This window comes from Mizuhopecten yessoensis, unplaced genomic scaffold (genome assembly GCF_002113885.1).
Source record: "Mizuhopecten yessoensis strain PY_sf001 unplaced genomic scaffold, ASM211388v2 scaffold371, whole genome shotgun sequence".
Taxonomy (NCBI): Eukaryota; Metazoa; Mollusca; class Bivalvia; order Pectinida; family Pectinidae; genus Mizuhopecten; species Mizuhopecten yessoensis.
In genome coordinates this window covers 441964-463600 of record NW_018403513.1, presented here as the reverse complement: position 1 = coordinate 463600, position 21637 = coordinate 441964, and the positions used below count along the sequence as shown (strand labels likewise).

Here is a 21637-nt window from a genome sequence, read left to right as displayed (position 1 = left end):
GATCCTGAAATATATGCATGCTGTCGCTGATATTCCGATATCATATATATTTTTATGGAAACCAGGGAACTTTATCAACGTATTTGTACTTATTGCATATTGTTAATCAAATGTATTGTATCAATAGCAAACTGTACCCATATCCTTTGGACAAAGTCCATTCCTGTGTTTTCATAGAGTTCAGGTCATGGAATTGAAATGTATGATTCTGTCGGACTACATACACCAGGGTCTATATGTCATATGTCATATCATTGTAATGTACGTCTAAGCGATTACCTACTGTTCGGTGAAGCTGGTGGCCAAAATATGACTTGTCGACTTGTGATCTGACCAGGAACATTATGAGGTGTGTCAATGTTATTGTGTGTATAATGTGACTGTTGGTCCTCATGTATCAATGTTATGGTAATGTGGAGTGTCCGGAGGAGTGACCAGGGCCATCATTACCATTGTCAGGGATGGATAAGTCGTTAGGACATTAAGGTGTTAGGCCTTCCATGTTTACTCTGGACTCGAGTACCACAGAGGTCAGTCAGGCCGGTCTGTATACGAAAAGGTGACACCCCACTCATAACCCATATTTCAATATGCCAAACCTCAGTCGAAATCAGCCATGCATATCACTGTTTTTTGTCCGGTGAAATTGAGCACTGTCAGCAGCTGGCTGGTACATTGTCATGTCAAGGTTTTAATAAGGACATGCCCACTCTTGCCTAGATGTAGCACTGAGCAGTGGGCAACGTAGTCGTCTAAATTCTCTCTGTTTAGATTTACTTTCGGTGTATGCAAAACATGGCTTTGCTTATAGAAATCCCTTGAGCTGTATGTATTCATTTTATTTGGTGAATGAAATCCTTTAATTTAGTCAACATTACTTACAGTGGTTCAAACAACAATGTCATCCGTCACATAAAATCAACATAACAACCGTGTATACTGCTGCTGCCAGTTTACGTCTGTGTGTATATATCAACTACCAAGACACTTTTATTTGTATATGTCTAATCAGTATGCCCCTAAATCTGTACATCAACTGATTTGTTGATGGGTCATCGGAAGGAATTATGCAAGGGCTGGTTACATTGTCCTCTTTTTATACTCTATGTTAGACAAGACGAGGATATTGGTGGTAGGAAAATCTTGTCTGTTGGCTAGTAAAAGAATAATTGTTGGGATCAACACTAAAATTAACTCGTCTCCACTGGCCTGTGATCGCCCCACTTACACCGCCTACATGGAATTCCACCACAAAAGACCAAACACCTACCGACAGTCAACAAAGGTTATATATTGTTGAACCACTTGTTGCTAAAAGACAATTTTCCCATGTCACGTAACGGTGCATAACCAAGACGGATTATTGTCACCCTATTGTAAAAATTGTGTAGATATCGATCCACGGGCAATGTCGTCCGACTGTTGAACATATTTTTGGATCCAGAAACATAATACAGCTAATCGAAAGATTAACAAAACATGGAGAACATGGTTAAACACACTGGGTCGAGATTAAATGCTCTACTGCATCGTCATAAAATAAGCTATTACCGGGCTGTAAGCACACAATGAACGAGAGACAAAAGATAACTACTGCCAATTCTTCCTGGCATTACCAGTGTCTAGTGGGTCCTCCTCACTGAGCGAGGTCTTGTGGCCCGCACCAACCGCTGTGGTAGGATGGTATGTGGTGTGTTGTGTAGAGGACTTCTTATCGAGTTTGGCGGGGCTACATAGCGGGCTGGAGATGCTGTAGCATGGACCATGTCCCTAAATACAGAGACAGGAAGGGGTACGACCCAAACCAGGTGGGATAAATTTCCTGAAGCTTAAAATAATTCTATAGTTATGTCGCTGTTTATGTGGCAATATTTTGTTGTTATTTGATATTCTTTTTGACTTGTAATCAGAATTGGACTAATTGATACAATAACAATTCAGGCAGTTGATTCGAAAGGAAAACTGCTTGTCAGAAGAACCTTGTTCCTCCTTTTGTGGAGATTGAATTATCCTGTGTCATCGGTGATAGAATGGCTTCATTTATGGACCGCATATTTTAGTAGCATTTCACACTATTAAACACTACAACTTTTAAAATTAACGATGGTGTGATATATGTTTTAGTACCGTGACAGAGCGTCACAACATAATGTATTGACTCCAATATATCATTATTTGAAATGATATTGCGTCCATTACGATATCTATTAAAAGTTAAATTAACCCGCATGTGGTGATATTTGCAGTAACCGATCCCCGTTTTCATTCATTAACAAACATTCCTGTCGTGTTCCATGTCAATTACTTACATGACCTCTCTGGTAACTGTCTTTGTTGTTACGACAAGGACCACTAATTTGAGACTTCAACACAAATAACCTAAACATATTTTCCTGTTTAAACCATACCCTAATGGCTGTTGATCTTACTAGGTGGAATTTAGAGTAAGTCCTATCTCGAGGCTGGAATACGGAGCGTGTATAATACCATTAATCTACATACATGTCGGGATCAGTATTTTTATATCATTGTTGTATGTCTTTCAGATGAGCCAGTGGGAACGGACACGACAGCTGGAGCGTCCAGCACGCAAGACATTTCGAGGGTCGGTTCTAGTTACCTTGCTGCTGGAAAAACACCCAAAGCGATTTAGGAGCAGAGTCTCAGCTTCTTTATTTGCTAAAAAATTATTTCGGGAAGGTAAGATATCCAGTGTTCAAGGAATAAGTGCTTTTGAGGATTCCGACCAAACTTTCTACTGGAGTGATAGTGAATATCGGAAACAATGGAACTCTGCAAAATATTCTCCGTCAGTGCCTGCATATGACGTAAAAAATAACAGGAATTTTGGAAAAATTGTGGAGTCTGACGATGAAACAATCGTAGAAAGTGTAAAAGGCGAATTAAGTTCCCAACCGAAACAATCATCAGTTTTAAAAACTCTTATAAAACAACTTGAAGGGGATTTTCCAGACTCGAAAGAAAACGAAACAAAACCAAAAGTGTTAAATTCTAAATCTTATGATGGCGATATAACCTCTAGTGACTCCTTTACGGATTCTGTTACTCAACGCTACAATAAATTCAAAGACAGGACGCGATTCGGGGGTGGTGTGGCGTTTCCCATGGCGTCACGAGACCATGATGTCATTCCCGAGGAGGATCCCTCCCTGGATAAAACGGGAAACTCATTAGAACTGGAGCTCACGCCAAGGAATTCGGAACAATCGAGCGTGCTAGAACAACCGATACATTCCGAACAGATTCGAGTTTCCGAACAATCGAGGAATTCAGAGCAGCCGAGGGCATCTGAAACGCCCACACGACGATGGCTTGACGGACAAAATTCCTACTCTGACAACGAGAAACAGCTTATTGAAGAGATGAAGCGGATGAAAGAGGATCATTCGGTAACCCTCACTGCTTATGAGGAGCGAATCAAAGATCTGATGGAGCGGATGCACGATCTCAGAGGAATTGCTGAAATGTTGGAAAACTCCAGTAATAAATCATCTCCCTATGGGATCCTTCCGCCCAGATCTAGTTTCTTTAACTTCATAGGTAAATATGGCAATTCGCTACTTAATTAACAGGTTAAATTGATACAGGTATCGGGGTATTCATTTCTGGCTCGAGTTGACATATCTTAGAGTCCAGGTATTGTCTAGATTCGGTTGCCCATCTATCCTTTTATGATCATACGCTATAAGTATTTCTTTATAATAAGAATTTAAAGTCAGAAGAACATAGAGTTCAACAACCTCAAATTATGCATATCACAACTACAACTGAACTGTTGCATCATATTGAGTAACATACAATAAAACTATCGTTATATATAGATATTATTATACAATGTACGTCATAATTAGGAAGAATGATACCCAACCAGATATGACGGCATTTTTGTCCGTAACACAACGGATGACATCTTAAATAACGTTCGGAATTACACGCAGCGACAGATACGAAAATCCCATAATCCAATCACAATCGTAAAAACGAATCGCGAAGTTTAAAAACCTTGAGCTCTGAAGTAGCCATGTATTTATATGTATATGCACATTTATATTTTCCTAAGTTTATTTGCTGTACGTGACGAAGCTTTTGATCAGTATACCCTGTTTGTTGAACAGACAAGGCCGAAGGGTGTTTGAAGTTTATCAATCGAGTGCCAAAGTATCGTCGAAGTATTATTTCCTTGGCTGTTTAACCAACTAACCATTCACACGGCGCGAGTACGTATACAAGACACACATCTGGTTCGTCACATGTCGCGCTTCATTAGGCACGGAATTTTAATTAAATTCCAAACAGATACATGGGAGGACCATAAAACATTGTCATAATACTTTTGTTTGATTTTTATAAAGTCGTAAACAGTGTATTACTGGGTTAACTTGATAGATTTCAGACAAATGTGTCAATGTATACACTATGTCTATGAAGTCATTCGTACATCGCCTAAGGTAGTTCCTAGCCGTTGTGACAAGAACCTTTGATCGTTCATTCGTCCACTCTAGTGAATGACTCGGTCTCCAAACTGACTGAAGGATGTTACTTATGTATCTACTGGTCTGAACACGATCAAACAAATAGGGCGTTTGTCAGGAGTTGTTAATGAAAGGATGGTTTTTTAATTAAAGTTTCGATGAAATTCATAAAAAATATGTATTACGAATGTGATGATTTAGGCTGCTGTATTGTTGATGGTATTATGTCTTTCGAAAATTGCATGTCCGGTTCACTAAAAAATAAATAATTATTATTTTATTTTTATTTTTGTGTATTTCAGTTTAATTTAAAAAAAACGGTTACCGTTTTCATTACATTGTACGAAATGATGCATTAATATTTACTGATATTTACAAATTTTTAGCTGGTCTGGAGGGACTAAAATTAATATTTAAACTTTCCCATCCATATTTTTTTCCCCATTTTGACGATACATCAATCTTCAAACGAAATTTACATACAACATAAAAAAGGCATAGGTATTAAAAACCCTGGGCATACGTGAAAAGATCGTCTCTGTAAAGCGACGAGAAATTGTTATTGAACGGCATTCATTTTAATACTTTTGTGTGTACGAAAAAAAAATATGATAGTTTTTCTTGTATAAATATTTAGAGAACTATAGATATTGTGTTGGCGTAATTATATAACACACGTGTGGATTTGGGGTTCAAATGTTACCATTTGTCAAACGTCATACACAATACCGTGGCTTGCTGTATTGTAGTGGTATGAAAAACCCACAATGGGATTTATAAGTGTCGCTTCAGGCCGGTATAGTTATAAAGATATTGTGACAATGTCAATGGGCTGGCATTAATTTTTACGGTATTTAACTTGTCATGTCGTTGTTAAAAAACGCGTCACTTTGCTTAGAATGTTTTACATTTAAAAACACATTTCTGCTTCTTGAACTCGAACTTCGCCGCCACTATGGTTAAGGGTCGATGTCTGGGAATCTGTGGCCCTCACAAACCTAGAACGGGTGTCTGTATGCCTCACGGGGCCAGGTCACAGGGACTTAATAGGTTGCTAGAGATCTGACGTGTATGTAGTTATCATAAATTATTAACTTGCATTTTTTATTATCTTAAATATGCAATGACAGCAGCTCATAGTTCGAGTATTTAATACAGCGCATGTTTAAAAATTAAACGAAAAAATACATAGCACACATCTTGAAAGTAAAAGATGAGACAGATATATGCAATTGTCACTAATGACTACAGCATATATCTCAATGGTCAAATATGACTACAGCAGATATCTTGATCGTTATAGCCAAAGATGACTACAGCACATGTCTTACTATTACTATATCACAACTCTTTCATAGTCAATAAATGTATATCAATTAATTATATTCTGATTGTTGAATTGCGAACAACATATCATTTATCTTAAATAGTGAATTCATGTATGACAAATCTGAAATAGTGAGTTAATAAATTACATTTATTAAAAAGTGAATGAATACGTAAATATCTAAAATCATGAAATATTACATATATCTCAAAAGTGAATTAATGCATCACTTCTTTTAAATAGTGAATAAATACAGTATGTCGTTAAAAGGTAATGAACACATTACATAATGATATCGAAAATACTTAATTAGTGAAATACATTTCTTTCCTCAAATATATATTTAATGCATAATATATATCTTTAATAGTGAAAAGACAAATATATAAGTGAAAGTTTGAAACATTATATGTCTAAGATAGTGAATGAATATGTATCTTATATAATGAATTAGTGCATTACATCTGTTTTGAATAGTGATTGAATACTTAAAGTATTGAAATAATAAATGAATGCATTAAATATCTTAAATAGTGAATTAATACGTCACGTAACCTAAATATTCAATGAGTGCATTTCATTTCTTATTCCATATTCAGCATAACAATTTAATGCATCATGATATTAAAAGATCAATAAATAAAATATGACAATCAGCATCAAAGGCGATTTTAAATGATTAGAATAATGACTTAATTGCGTGAGTCAGACCTTGTAATAAGTGCATGATTAACACACTCGTTAAATAATATAATACACGTGCTCACTGTAGTGACATTGTGCCAGGTAGTAGCCTACACAGGTGACCAGATACAGAGGGAAAATTCCAATGATTAAATATGTACCCTGTGACCCCGCTGATATTTTGTATATGACAAAAAGCATTATGATTATATTGATCGATAGGGATAGATACCCGGGTATGGTGTAGATATTGACGTTCTGTCACTATATAATAGAGCGCCACGCTGTGCCCACTCTGTCGTAGTGCCCAGTCAATACGGGGTAATGAGGGACTGTTAATGCTGGCGAATACCTTCCGCTTACATTCCATAACGTTGTATCTACAATGCCATCGTTAACAAATAACGTGACCTAGATGAGTCTACCTTCAACATGTGTAAAACAATCCAGTAAAATCAATAAAACCAATTGACCGTTAAAACATAATTGTTAAGGAAATTAATAACTAACACGAACGCGTTGTTCTCCGATTTCATTTGGTCGATTTCAAATTCTGTATCAAACCGTGTTTTTACGTAGCATTGATTAAATATATATGATTTTGTAACAATACCACAAGTAAATATACTTTTCAAAGGAGAGAAAATGGTGCTTACTATTCGAATTATTTTTGTTTTGATAGGCACATTCCATATCCATGTAACTCTATATGATGAGGTTTTAAATATTACAAATTCTTTTGTACCTTTTATCTTTGTGAAGTTACAATCTGCTGTATTAAGTGCTGCCCTCATAGTCAGACAATGCTGGGCCTGTGGGAGCCGGTAGTTGACACAAGCTCTATACGCTTAGTATACGAGCAACGAGCACCGTCAGCTTACTTCACATTAAGGGTGTTCTAATTTCTGTTTAGAGAACATATATCGTTTCAAACTGATACTTCCTTATACTAATATTACAACAACAACAAAAACACAAATCAAATTTGCACCGGTACAGTTTGACTTAAACGTATGGAAATAGAACTAGAGTTTGTTGTATTTACGTTGACTTGAAGCTGTCGTGTGTTGGGTATTGGGTCGTAAGGTTTGTGTTGCCCTTATCTCTGGGTATTGTTCGCTGACCCGGGCGGGCAAGCACATGTCAACATTGAAACGTACGATGATTGAAACAGGATTTCTTCTGAAGATTAAAAATACCTTAAAAAAATCTCAACTGGTTTTTTTTTAGCATACCTCATATAGTTTTAAGTACTCAAGTCCTATGTTTGTACTCGGTTTATATCTGCCGCTGTCGAAGTAGTAAGGACTGCGAAGTTGTTGATTCCTTTTTAGTTTAGGGGAGTGTTTTATCCAATGGATGTGGTAAAGTGAGTATTTGTTTTATGTAGGGTTTATTGAGATGTATGCTTTTACGTGTAGGTTCTAGATTGGAACAGGAGAGAAGAAATGCGACAGCACCGCTGGGGAGCGATACCGAAATACCACCTCCTCTTCCCCCACGTCCGGGCCGAACCAACAAAGTCTACCCCAACAAACCCATTATTCATCCTAAAGTGAAGATGAAACCGCTAGACTGGACAAGGATTATCATCAAAGACACATGTAAGTAATGAATATTTTGTTATATTTTTGTATGTCGTTTAGTCACTGGATAATGGAGAAACATTCGATAGTCCTGTTTAATTATTAAGTTTTATCGGTTTTTCATATTAGAATGAAATATTCAGTCGTTTAAAGATGTCAATATGTTATTGTTTAATATTATCGTCAAATCAGACCGGAAAACGGAAAATCTTGATAATGGAAATATGTAATTTTCATTGATGACTTCTAAAAAAACTAGTTCATATGTGATTTTCCATTTACGTTTTCATCGCAAACACTTATTTTCATAAGTCGATGTTAGACATATTTCGTAATGGATTTTTTTTAATATTCGTTTGTGGTTAATTAGATAACTCGGCGAAAATAATAAATAGATGCAAAAAACTAACGTGAAATATATAATGAACCAAATACAGTGAGATAATTTGTTATTAAGATATCACGTATAAAATTTGACGACTGTTTTGTCTCAGAATGTCAAGAGGAGCCTGATTTGATGTTTAACAAATAAATTGTCCAAAGACTTCTGGTGTTCGTGGCAAATGGAATAATTAGAAAATAACTACTGTCTGCAAATGTTATTCAATTTTGTTTGATGAGACATCCTTCATGTGGTTACTGTCTAATTATTTCTTTTTAATGCAAAAGAACATTTGATTATAATTTAAATCCTTTGTGAATCAAAACCATTAATATTAAACACTGTCAATTTTCATCACAAGTGAAATATGTTCGTAAAGTTTTGAACAAATACTCGCGTTTGTAAAAAAAATATACAACTTCAAAGATATTAGAAACCTTAGAGAAAAATTGTTTAAGAACATATATGCCAGAAAGAAAACCAAAATGAAATCGTGAAATATTGTTTAAGGCGATGTGATAAAAAAATCAAAAGCAAAGAAAACCATAATGATCATATTGTGAAGTTTTCAATAATATTTTGGCAAAATGATTCCTTTTTTATTGGTTCTATTTTGCGTTTCGGAAACAAATATACTTGCGTTGGGTGTATCTCACCAGTTATCAAATCTCAGTCGTCTGACTATATCTTCTTTCTCGGTTACAGCGGAAGGAACCCCTTCTACAATTTGGCACACAATGGTCGAACCGAAACTGGAAGCTGAAGAAGCGGAAAGGTCAGTTTTTCAAATAGGCAATACCATTTGTGCTTTTTAACTGGCCTTGACTACGAGATATATTCTGTTTTGATTTTCACTATAGAGAGTAACAGAATGTATGGGAAACTAAAATTGAGCGACATGGTTTTAATAATTAAAGCAATGATCAGGTAACAAGCATATTAAGATATAAGACTTACAATTAGAAGGACATATTCTGATTGATGCTGATTTCAATTTCAAATAGATGTTTTCACCAAATCACTTGTTTTTGTAAATTTTTGTAATTCCTGATTTTACAGGTTGTTCCAGAGCGCGGAGACTGCGGATATTAAATCTCTTTATGATGACATCGCCAGAGTAAGGGGCAAGACGAAACAGCAGGTGAGTCAGTAGTTTGCAATTTGGAATGCTGTATCCTTGTGAAGACCTGCAGCAAAATTAGGCTATTTTGGAAAATGTTCTTTTTATTAAAGGAATGAAAAAATACTTAACAAAGATAAACGAGAATATAGTTACATTCTGAAGTGATATACTCTTATGTACATTCCGGCAGCCATTATAATGTTTGTCAGTTGAAAATAAACTATAACTGAATAAATCAATATGTGTAATTATATATTCACTACAAAAAGACAATTTTATTACATAAATTAAAATACCATATATATGAATAAATTACAACAAACTAATGTTATATCTACAGTTTGACATGTTTAGCGAACACTAAATATAAATTGTAGAAGAAGATGCATAAAGGGCTTTTTCTATCGTTTCTCTTATAGCTTGTAACATTACTGGATGTTGAAAAGTCTCGACGAGCTGTCTACACTATGAAGTCGCTTCCATGTTCTATGAACGATGTTATTAGCGTTGTGACGTCTCTAGAAACGAAACAAATTAATTCTGACAGGTATGAATGATTTTGTCACTTAAAATTTATTTGTTGCTAATTTGAACCGAGGTAATAAACCGATTAATATTTTTATGCATGTGATGCAAATATATATTGTTATCAGAGAGATGATATTCTATGTTTAATATCTGTAAAACGGTCGCAACATCAAGCTGATTTGGTAATATTTTGCTATTGATTGATATTTGATTTATATCTCCAGATTTGCAGAACTGCTCGAACTCATTGGTGGAGGAAATGAAATAGAGAAGGTTCAGTTCCACGTTCGACGGAAAACGTCAGGTAATTAATAAATTATTTTTAACAATGCACTTCATCAGTAGAACATAAACAATGAACTGTTCTCCTTGTTGAATTATCCGATACATACCTCAAGCTGTCCTGCAATATAAAAACTAATAAAACTTAACAAGTGTATTAATATATACATGAATATCGACAACAGTCAGTATATGTTTAAACATATAAAGAATGTGTGTATTATTGAATTGCGATTGCAAAATATGTGTTGCTAATGTATGTACGCGCTAAGGTATGTTTGAGTGTAGTGGAAGTTGCTAATGTATGTACGCGCTAAGGTATGTTTGAGTGTTGTGGAATGTACTTTATGAGATGTAATGTAATAAACAATAATGATAATGAATAATTTTGAATATGTTTATTTTTTAAATATGAAGATATTGATAATAAACAAAAAATCAAAATATTCACATATACGATATCACATAAATGCAAACAATTTTTTTTAATAAAATTGCTACATTATCTGAAATACAGTAGGAGGAGTATTGCCATAAAACATTTATGGTCATACATAGATACTAAGGGTTCTGTTAATGTGTGATAGATAGGAAAAGAAACGAAACAAATATTGAAGAAGAAACATGGAAAATGAAAAACTTTAGGCGCCTTTTACAACGCAGCAGGTCTATTAGCAAAGCTTTTTGCTTAAATAGATTTAAATTCAAACCGGTTGATAATTACATCCTAATGGAACTAAAAGCTTCTCCGGTGCAAAAATGACCTATTATGAAAATTCAGCGTGTTGGAATATTAACAGTTGAACGTTAAATCACTGCCCTTTTTGGACAGATATTTACCGTAAAGACGTGGTCTTGATACAATATATTAATGACATTGGCCTTTGTTGTAGCGACCCTGGACTACCCTGAGTACATGCTTTATGAGATGTCCAAGGTTAGTCACTGCAAGGAGCGTATGGACTTCCTCAGGTTTAGATACAGGGTACAATGGCATCTGTTTGAAACTGGTGAGTAATCAAAATACTTGTATACATTCATTATCCAGAGAGTATTGATACAGAAATAAATTATTGATTATATTTATCATAAGATGTTACATGATGAATACTAAGTGGAATATGTTTTATCAAATGTACACATAAAATACTAACTCATATAAATCAATTAATTAATAATAAATTATACTTGTAGAAGAATTGCTTGTTTCCTAACACCAGTGTTTACGCTTTCTTCTTTTGTTATTTTGATATTCTATAGTTTGCTATAATTCCATCTGTTGTCTTCCAAATACGGGTATGATTGTTCGGTTTATTTCAGAACAACAACTGAAAGAACTTCACACAGCATGCGAGGAGGTTACTAATAGGTAATTATCTACATAAATGTTAGTTTGCTAAAATGTTCAAATCGTATATTATTGGATACTCCTGACTATAATGAAGGCATACTTCTACCCCAGGCAAAGATTTTTTTCAGGACGAATTTAATTTCATAACGACTTATTCCTACTATAAACAACTTTTAAATCCCTTGTTGTTGGTTATAAATGTGTTATTTACTGTCCAAAGAGCTTACAAACTTGAATAGCCGTGTAATTCAGTGAAAATAAATGGTTGTGAGTAGCTTTAGTTGAAACTGTTTTTATGAACGTAAATTCAATGTAGATGTACTTTTATTTCACATTTTGTGGTAGTAAATACAGCGTCAATGCATTTCGTTTCAGTTCTGCTCTCAAAAATCTGCTCCAGTCCCTGCTTGCTGTTGGTAATTATCTAAATGGCAGCTCGGAAAACGGCCAAGCAGACGGGTTTGGTCTGGAAGTCATGAACAGACTCAAGGAAGTTCAGGACAGGGTAAGCCAAATTGGTGATGTTGAATGGATAGTTTTCATTATTTTACTGTTCATGATAAATGAAAAAAAGCATATTCCTCAGAAATGTTTTGATGCGTATGATGTTATTAGGGAACCAATGTATTTCATCTGATGGTAAGGTAATTTCAAACATCAGAATTATTATTTATTAGATTAAAACAAAAAATCCTCATCCAATAAAACGATAAAATATGAAAAGATTTTTCCAGATGGTTTTTACATACGATATCTCAACCTCCTGTAAAGAAGGATGAGTTATATCCCTTCCTTGTGGGGACCAATGTGACCATAATTCTATATTTGGCACTACATTTTGTAAATATGTATGAATAAATGTATAAAAGAAATAAATGACAAGAGTTTCTTAATAGTATCTCCCTAGTAATGTCACCTCTTCAGAGGTTCATCGGGAGAAATGTTTAGTTATGTGGACAGGACATTAACACAACACAGAAATAATGTTATTATGAAACATAACACTTTCTGTGTTTTGTTGTTGTCTGTTAACATACATATACTTTACCCCTGGCGAACTTCTAGAAAGGTACTAGGGAGGTACATGTACTAAGAAACTCTTGTCAATTTTTTGTTTTAATATTTAATCATGACAAATACTTTGGATGTTTTTTCCTGATTATATATTGTTACATACGTTACCTGTGACATATTTTGAGACTTTTAATTAACTTTACATTCCTGTTGCAGGACGCAAAGGGTAACCTGCTGGAGTTTGTGTTAAAGTTGTACTGCCAATGTTATGAGGTAGAAATAGAGCTAGGATGTCCAACCAAGTTCCGTCTCCCAGAACCTTCTAATATGAGACACGCAGCACAGGTAACCACTTGTACACAATTAAATTCCATAAGTAAATATCAAGCTATGATGTCATGTTTACATTTTAGTTTTATAGTAAATGCTATACATCTTATACATTTTTTAATCATATTAAGAATCTTAAATCTCAGAAATATTGCATAAGGAGTTTAATTTCATAAAAACCATGTATAGTGTTATTTCAATTTGATTTGATATTAATAAATACATTCGACAAATCAATATTTCCTATCAAAAACATTTTCGGTCCTCATCATTTTGAACGGAAGGGAGAAAACTCTATAGATGGTTATGATCAATATAGAAATATTACTTGTTTACACATGTGTTTTATATGTATGAACCAAGGATACCGATAACTTAATAAGGTAAATTGTAACATTGCAGGTATCATTCGATAACATCCACGAAGCTCTATCAAATATGAAAGCTGAAGTAAAGAGTACGAGAGAAAGGGTAAGGTTTAATTAGTTTGTTAACTCGATAATATAAGCACTTTATATTATGTTTTGTCAATACAAATTCGTTTATTTTATTTCGTGTACCATATGACATGGCTTAACATTTGAGCAACAACCCTTTTTTTTGCAACATTTTCATCATGTTGTCTTATGAAAATCATAAACTTTATAGTCAATCCAGATTTTATTTACTCCCAAACACACTTAATATTTAATAGATAATCAAAAGAAGCAAAATTTAATAACACAAATTTTCATTCTTCTTTTTTGACATATGTTGACATGATAGCAACAATGGAGTGTTTTTCACTATTACAGTACCTAGTCATGTCAACAAAAGACACGACGGATCCCAGGGATAACTTATGGACGACCACTGAAAACTACCTGACCTGTGGTAAGTTACCTTTGTTCCCATCTACAAGGTCAACAATAATCCCGAAATAATGTGTCTAAATCTGTATTTTTAATTATGTGCAGTCCCCAATTAATGCTAACGTATATATTTTAGCATGTTTAAATTAGATCATTTGCTTACTAAAAAGTATTTAATCGATGATAAACATATATTTGAATTGGGTAAGCAAATTTGACAATTAATATATCTAAATAATGAAGTGTTAACAATGATAAGTAAATATGAGCTTGAAGAACTATCAATGCGTTATAAAATGCTTTGTACCTACTCATTTGTAAAGTTTTAACGAGAAGAATTACTGCGCATCAGAAAATATGGTTTAATGTAAATTTAAATCTTTTATTTGTTTTCTAAGATCTTAAAGAAAATACGTTTCTAATTTTTATGGTCAGTTCAATAATATAATCTAATGATTATTAACATATTGATTATATATACGTATATATGTTTAAAAGTGAAGCATATCAATATATTTTTGTAGCGTTGGAGATCATTTTGGAAGAGGAGCGCCTTCTGCAAGACACGCGTTCTTATTTCCGGCGAACTACCGCCTACTTTTTAATGGACACTGACACGGTGAGGATTTTGCTTAAGAATCTCGCTCATCTAAAGTTTAAAACAAAACCACGATCAGGTTTTTTTGTCTGTGGAAATAAGCAATGTTTGAATGCTTTTACTATGCTAAGTTAATCAATTATCATGTATAATTGTAGGCTACACCTCAGGAATTCTTCCAGTTGTGGGCGACCTTTCTACATGACTGCAAGTACTACTGGAAACTAGCACATCGTAAACTAGGCAAGGAACGTTTCGAGATTGACTTCAAGCACAGAGGACAATTGGTAAGTTATTGATAAATTGGAGACTTACTAAAGGTTTAACCCATTCACACCTGGAATTTAATAATGAACTATTCCAATCTTTGAATTTGAAGAATTAAATTGTGTCTTCAAGGGTGTATGTGATAAATATGTGATAAATAAGTGCTTCCTTGTTTTTCTAGTAATTATTTATCACTGGTGCAACAGTTTAACATTTCATATTTACTTGCATTACAAAGTTCTTTTGTTTGGTAAAAACTTTCATTTTGTTATTACAGGACAGTATTACGGTGATGAAATCTATAAAGCCATATAATTGATGAAGCATTTTAATACCATAAACCGTTTCTTTACCTTATGAATATATTCTACAGTCCTCTTTTTCTTTTCTTTTTAAGGCGGCAATGTTTGGCCACAAGTTCATGGATACGGTTCAGAACACCAATGGCACACGCGGACCTACATCCGTTCAGAAGGGAGGAAGTAATTCTGGGAAGGATGGCACGCTCCCCCGCCAGGGGGCACTGGTCAACGGTTACTCAGATAGTCACTACACAGACAAAGCTGTGGTTAGTGCAACATCAAAGGATGTGTCTGCCACGTATAAATCTCATCTAAGCTCTCTTCAGGAATCTCATTCACCAAAACAATTAACATGTGAACCTCCCTCTTCCGGTCTTCACAAGCCCCTCCCCAAAGCTGCCTCAACTACCTCAGTGCCATCAGAAAACGGATTTCCTGGCGCTCACAACTACGAAAACCACGAGGATATGGAGAGATTGGCCACTGAGTCTCGCTCAGGCACATCACAGTCGGATACGTTAGAATGGGCCGGGAAAAAGACCGATAAACATCAATTTCCTCTGGTGTCGTGGTCCAAACGGGAACCTGGTAAACAAAACAATAGTGGCGATAGTAAGACTAGTGCCGATTATTCCCACCAGATGGCTGAGCGACAGCAGACATCTACACAAAACTCTACCTCATTCTCTAAGTTTAAAAACTCTGTTGTGCAGACATTTACGCACTCGCCAACCACATCCGGCAAACGGACTGCGGAAGTTGCAGGATTACAGGAAAATATGGACATACCACACAGCTCATCAATGACGTCAATACCATCTTATATGCCCCTTCGTGTCGTGGTGTCTGAGAATGAGATTAGCCCGTATGTTACGAGTATAGGTAGAGACAGTAGACAGGCAACCTCCCGGTTTCATGAATCTCAAAAATACGCAACACAGCCCGGAGGTAGTTTTTCACGGGATTATCGGACGAATTCTGCTGAACGCAGGAACGTGTTTGACAGTCGTATAATGACGACAGGAGGAGGTAAGGGACGAACGGGCTCTAATGTATCAACGGAGTACGCCGGACTGTACCACACGCCACCGTTCCATGCACATGTAGACAAGGATGGTTACTCATCTCCTAGCATTATCGCTAACGCATTCGATAAAAGTGATATAAATAACAATACAACTCCAAAGAATGCAAACCGCGACCCTACAGCAAACGGTGTGAATAGGACACGCGCGCCTATTCTTCTTGGCAGCAATGTTAGTATATCTGACGCATACACACCAAACGACAGGGATGGGCTCCCAACAAGGCATCCCGTATTCGAACAAGGTGTCAACCGAAGGACTGATAAGCCCACACACGTATTTCAACACATTCCACCAAGTGTTCCGTCATATAGTGCAAAGCGTTTTAACAATTATGAAAACCAGGGTCGACTAGAAACAGGACCAGCCGTCAAACACAGAGCAGACCCGGTTACGTTCCCTTCTACAACAGTTACACCGTCGTCGCAACCGCCTGTGATGTCACATATGAACACATTTCCATTAACTAGCAGATCTAGTGTCACTCCTACCAGTTCACAAAATTTTCCTAGTAGTACGCAAAGTACTCCGGCAAAAAATCTCGCTTACCATCGAGTGCATGAAACGCCGATTGTGCAAGAAACAACTCCGGTTCCTAGTACTAGACAGCCACCAGCTAAGCCTTCGCGAAATTTACCTTTGAACTTTGGTCAAGATAATAGAAAGGACGAGAAAAAAATGGCTACCTCTCTTGATAGACTGGATAGAAATGGACATTCTGTTCCATCTATATCAACTCTCATAAATCGATTTGAGAAAAAACAAAACTTGCTAGAGGCTGTTAATAATGAGGAGAAATTGTTAGCTAACGATCCAGCAAAATTGCTTGCAATGACTTCGACACCAGTGATATACAAGAACCCCCCGGGGGTGGACCAAGATGACAGTGAACCCCCTCCAGTGCCACCCAGGTCGGACCACAGTTTCCAGGACAATTATCCGTCCGACAGTTTGGACAGTCGGTCATCTCGTGGACACGGGCGAAAGGTTGACAATCTGCAAGACAGCCAGAATATGTCAAATTTTGATTCAAATGTTGGACAAAAATATTCTTTTGGAGACACAAACCCCATAGCACTGCTTAGCAGTGTAGCCAAATCTAACCATGTACGACAGGAGACAGGGTTGAGTGATCAAGATGACGGGTACCGGGAACGATTACGGAAAGTCGCGGCCAGTAGCACAGTGTTCGAACGACACAACAAACACCTCACTCCGCAGTTCCATAAACAGGGCAATCCAGTGCAGTTTAGCACACCCCAGTACAATCGCCAAAACAGTCAAACAACAGTGATGTCGTTGAACTCTTCTCAGACGTATAGTCGCCAAAGTAGTATAAATCAATCACAGCCTCTCTCACAGCCTCTCTCACAGTCTATCTCACAGCAAAACAGAACTAACGGCGTCACACAACAAACGCCACAGAACTCCAGAACTAATGGTGCGCCAGCGCAACCTTCCCGCACTAACGGAAATGTTCTAACGGTAACAAACAAACTAGGATTAAATCACAGTCAGTTTAAAAATAATCACGAGTCAACAACGCAGTCACAGGCTGCACAGCCACAGTTTTCTAAAGATAATACTCTTCAGCAACGGTTAGAATCGGATGGCCGGATTCCAGCTAGTGCAATGGCCGTCGTCTCTCCCACACTAGTGCATCATGGTAGTATTACGTTCATGGCGATATAAATGAAAAATTCAATTCTATTGACAATGTTTTTTAATATAAGCATATATTCGGTGAACTTAACGTTTTGTTATGTAACAGATACTAGACTTTTCTATAGCTTCTTTTGAATCATGTCGTCTAGATACTGTCCCTTTGACCCTTTTCTTACTGACTTTCCACTTGAATCGATTCCATCTTTTTATATAAGTTAAAAGACTGAAAGACGTTTTGAAGAACTTGTAGATTGGCTCCTGCTGGTTTTTGGTATTTCTAGGCTCATTTACATTTATGACGGGTGTAAAAATTGCTATACTGTAAAGATTGTTTTCGTGGGATCCTAATTTTTGGGATTGTCGCGGAAAACATCTTTCCTCGAAAAATCCCGTGAAATTAACAGAAAATTAGTTCATCCTTCCTTTAGCACTATCTGCGTAAGAAAATTAACATGAAAATCGCGAAAAAACTCCCTTGCCATTGACAGTATGGTTCTATGATGCAATCTCATTGTGGTGTGATACAATTAAAACTCTACCTTGGTGTTTATAGATCAACCAGCAGCACATACTTTAATGGCCTGTTAAAATGACCACCACAGTTTTTTTTATATCGTTCATAAATAGGAATTACCGAAAACTAGCGACGAACCTCACATTAACGTTAATCCAACTCTTACAGAATGTGAAGAATTGATACTGTTTCGCTTAATTCAGAATACTATTTTTATTATATGATTTGTTTTCGTTATTTATTTACATAATGCTGTGAAATAGGAACATCAACTAAACGTTTTGTTTGAAAAATATCAACATTTTAATGAACTGCAACATCATTTTTTGGTCACGCATAACTTTTAAGCGGTTAACTTAAAACCCACTAAATCCAGTGACGAATTCTAGAAATGACTCGATGAAAACAGAGAGTAGACTTAAACATAGTTTAAGTCATATCAAAGTAGGTTATATATTTGTAGTATATAATTATTAATATATTCAGCACATTGTTTGTCTTGTTCCTTATTTCGCCTTTTCGACATGATAAGATAGTTGTGTGTTGGATTTTGTTAATTAATCTAGTCAATGTGTGAAATACCTAGCTAACCATTGTATACACTCACCTCTAACTGACCTCTACCTGACCTCTAACGTGTTATCAACTGTTGTATAGATGATATTATGAATTGAAGATATTGATTACGCCATGATGATAATCCCAAAATCTGCATTATTTCTGTAATTGTTGATTTTGATACTCACAACAATTAGTTAGCGTAGCTAATGAAATGAATTTATACCTTATTCAAACCAAGTTTGATCTCATTTAAAAATTGTTGTGAAAGTCAATAGCAGAACACGAATTGTAATCTTAATTCTTAAATTTAAGAAAACATGCTCATAATTAAAAAAACTGGTTTATATATTATAGGATACATTGTGAAATTAAATCCCACGCACGCTCGTGAAAGTTTCATGAATGAAAAAAAGGTCGCTGAATGACACAACAGTTCGTTGTTTTATTTAATTGATAATTAGGCCGACATGTGTTTGGATTACACATGCATTTCAACATTTTGTGCAACAGGTTCCAATTCAGTAGATTCGACGAAATTTAATAATCTTGCATAATAAACTCCAGTTTATTTATACGTGAATTGGTTTATGCGACCTGCTATTGTAATTGAGGAAGTTAAAGTGCTGTTTTAATGAGGATAAATAGCATTATATGTCATTGAAATATTTTGAAATTAAGATTGAGAATTACCTTCAGGCGCTCACCTGATGTCGAAGATATGTTTAACAATATACTTTTTATTTTGTATTGCTATCATTTATTTTTACTTTTGTCCAAAGGACATGTGACACATGCGAACAATGAAAGCAGCATTTTCCATTTTGTCATATTTTTATACTTCATTTATGAACAACACTAATAAAAGTGGTTCTTAACTTGATTTATCGTCTTGTACTTTTATTTGCACTAGAAATTTACAATTTGAACAAAGTGCCGGCGTACTTTAATTGTACTGGAAAGTTAAGAATTGAAAGAAGTGCTAGCGCGCTTCATTCAATTCGCCGCTTCAAATCTGACATTTATTTTGACTTTAAAGTCAACTTAAAGCAGCGCAGTGTATATGCTAATCTTTGGGATATTTTGATATATATTCTTTATCTGTTAGTCTGACTTCTAAAGTTACGATCGAAGATGAGGTGAGCTCTTCATTTCTATTTGAATATTGCAAATTATACTGCTGAAAAACTAAATAATAATAATAAAAAAAAAAATGATATTACAACTGATATCAAGCACCTTGTTGGCCCGGATCGAAGGGGTTTCATTTTGGGAGGAAACCGGAAAACCTGGAGAAAACGCACGTGGTCGAGCAAGTGACCCAATACCTTTTCACGTCCGATCGGGGAGTCGAACCCCAGTCACCTTGTTGAAAGGCGATTGCGCTATCTAATCCGCTACCCGACCAACCAAAATGATATTGATTAATTACTAAGATAAATTGATTGAGTTTCGTAATATTATGAACATTTTAAGGTCAGTATTATGAGTAGTAAATCTGAATAAAGCAGACATTTTCTTTCTCTATCGCATACACCTTGTTATGTGGGTAAGAAATGGCGTGCATACGAAATGAGGTAAGAATGGTCAGCTAATTGACTATTTCCTTTACAGTCGATTGGAATCAGGAAAGGTTATATACAAAGGATCCCCTTGTTAGCTGATGTAAGACTAGGATTGGTATATACTGCGTTCCCATGTCAGTTATTTGGATCATAAATATATTTCTGTTATTATATTCATCCCTATACGACTCAGAAATAACCAGTAAGGTCATATTGGCGTCCCATTAACAACAGCAAAGGGCTAGTAATAAACAGACACCAGACAACGCTATCAACCTATGCTGGATTCCATTTAACGGCTTCTACAATCCCTTCAGTGTGCAAGGAATTCGAGTATACAATGGTAAGTAGATGGAACTCCGACCATAGTGGTAAATTTGACCGACTCAACAGACGTAAACAGACGGACAAATAATTGTATAGAACGGTTGTATTCAGAGTTAATTTATTTCAATGTCGATGTAATAAGCGGTCATGAAAAAACAAAAGCTTTAGAAACTCATTTTGTTTATCGATAAATTGCGTAGTTGAATGAACGTATCAGAACGTGACGTAGCAATTTGTTTGTCTTCGATGTCATAATCATAAAACAATGCACTGGATTCTATTTACCGTTTATTTACATCTATATACACATATGATGAATGGTTGCTGCTGCTGCTGCTGCTGCTGATGATGATAATTATGATGATGATAAATGATTGTTTACATGTTGACACTCGAGCGTTCGTCCCACTCCAAACACAGTCACACTTATTTTTATCATTATTGCACACTCCGACCTCACATAAGATTCTGAACACAGGTGATTCTCGATCATCTTTTTTCTCCAATCGCACATCCAAACTGTTAAAATTGTTATTGCTCCATTTAATATATAATTTCCCTTCATTTAAATTTACTCTCCTTCTCTTCACTTCTCCTAGCTCTGTCAATCACCCGGTTATCCTCGAATTTATCCTTAATCACTGACTCTCTGTCACCCTATCTAATTAGTTCTCTCATATCTTTTTTTACAAAGGTATTACTCCTTCACAAGAGTATAACATGAAGATCTGGTAAATGGTAAGACATACCAAATTTTTGTATAAGGAACATCAGGTTATATGGCAAAAACTTGGTTTCACTTAGA

The 21637-nt window shown here is 35.6% G+C and overlaps 1 protein-coding gene across 7 annotated transcripts in view; it reads left to right on the top strand.

Moving 5' to 3' along the window:
- Window positions 1-19823, top strand: part of LOC110446827 — a 46811-nt gene extending 26988 nt beyond the window's left edge. For 6 of the 7 annotated variants that reach the window (XM_021492176.1, XM_021492170.1, XM_021492185.1 and 3 more), the window contains 15 exons: window positions 2547-3561; window positions 7926-8108; window positions 9178-9247; window positions 9532-9613; window positions 10015-10142; window positions 10348-10427; window positions 11299-11415; window positions 11726-11774; window positions 12132-12261; window positions 12987-13115; window positions 13503-13571; window positions 13895-13973; window positions 14476-14570; window positions 14708-14836; window positions 15214-19823. In XM_021492176.1, coding sequence (XP_021347851.1) covers window positions 2547-3561; window positions 7926-8108; window positions 9178-9247; window positions 9532-9613; window positions 10015-10142; window positions 10348-10427; window positions 11299-11415; window positions 11726-11774; window positions 12132-12261; window positions 12987-13115; window positions 13503-13571; window positions 13895-13973; window positions 14476-14570; window positions 14708-14836; window positions 15214-17895 — 5037 coding nt within the window. In that variant the 3' untranslated portion in view covers window positions 17896-19823. Of the gene's footprint in view, window positions 1-1594; window positions 1809-2546; window positions 3562-7925; window positions 8109-9177; window positions 9248-9531; window positions 9614-10014; window positions 10143-10347; window positions 10428-11298; window positions 11416-11725; window positions 11775-12131; window positions 12262-12986; window positions 13116-13502; window positions 13572-13894; window positions 13974-14475; window positions 14571-14707; window positions 14837-15213 lie in introns of those variants that run through there. The other variant, XM_021492155.1, reaches the window with a different exon arrangement.
- The last annotated feature ends 1814 nt before the right edge of the window (window positions 19824-21637 follow it).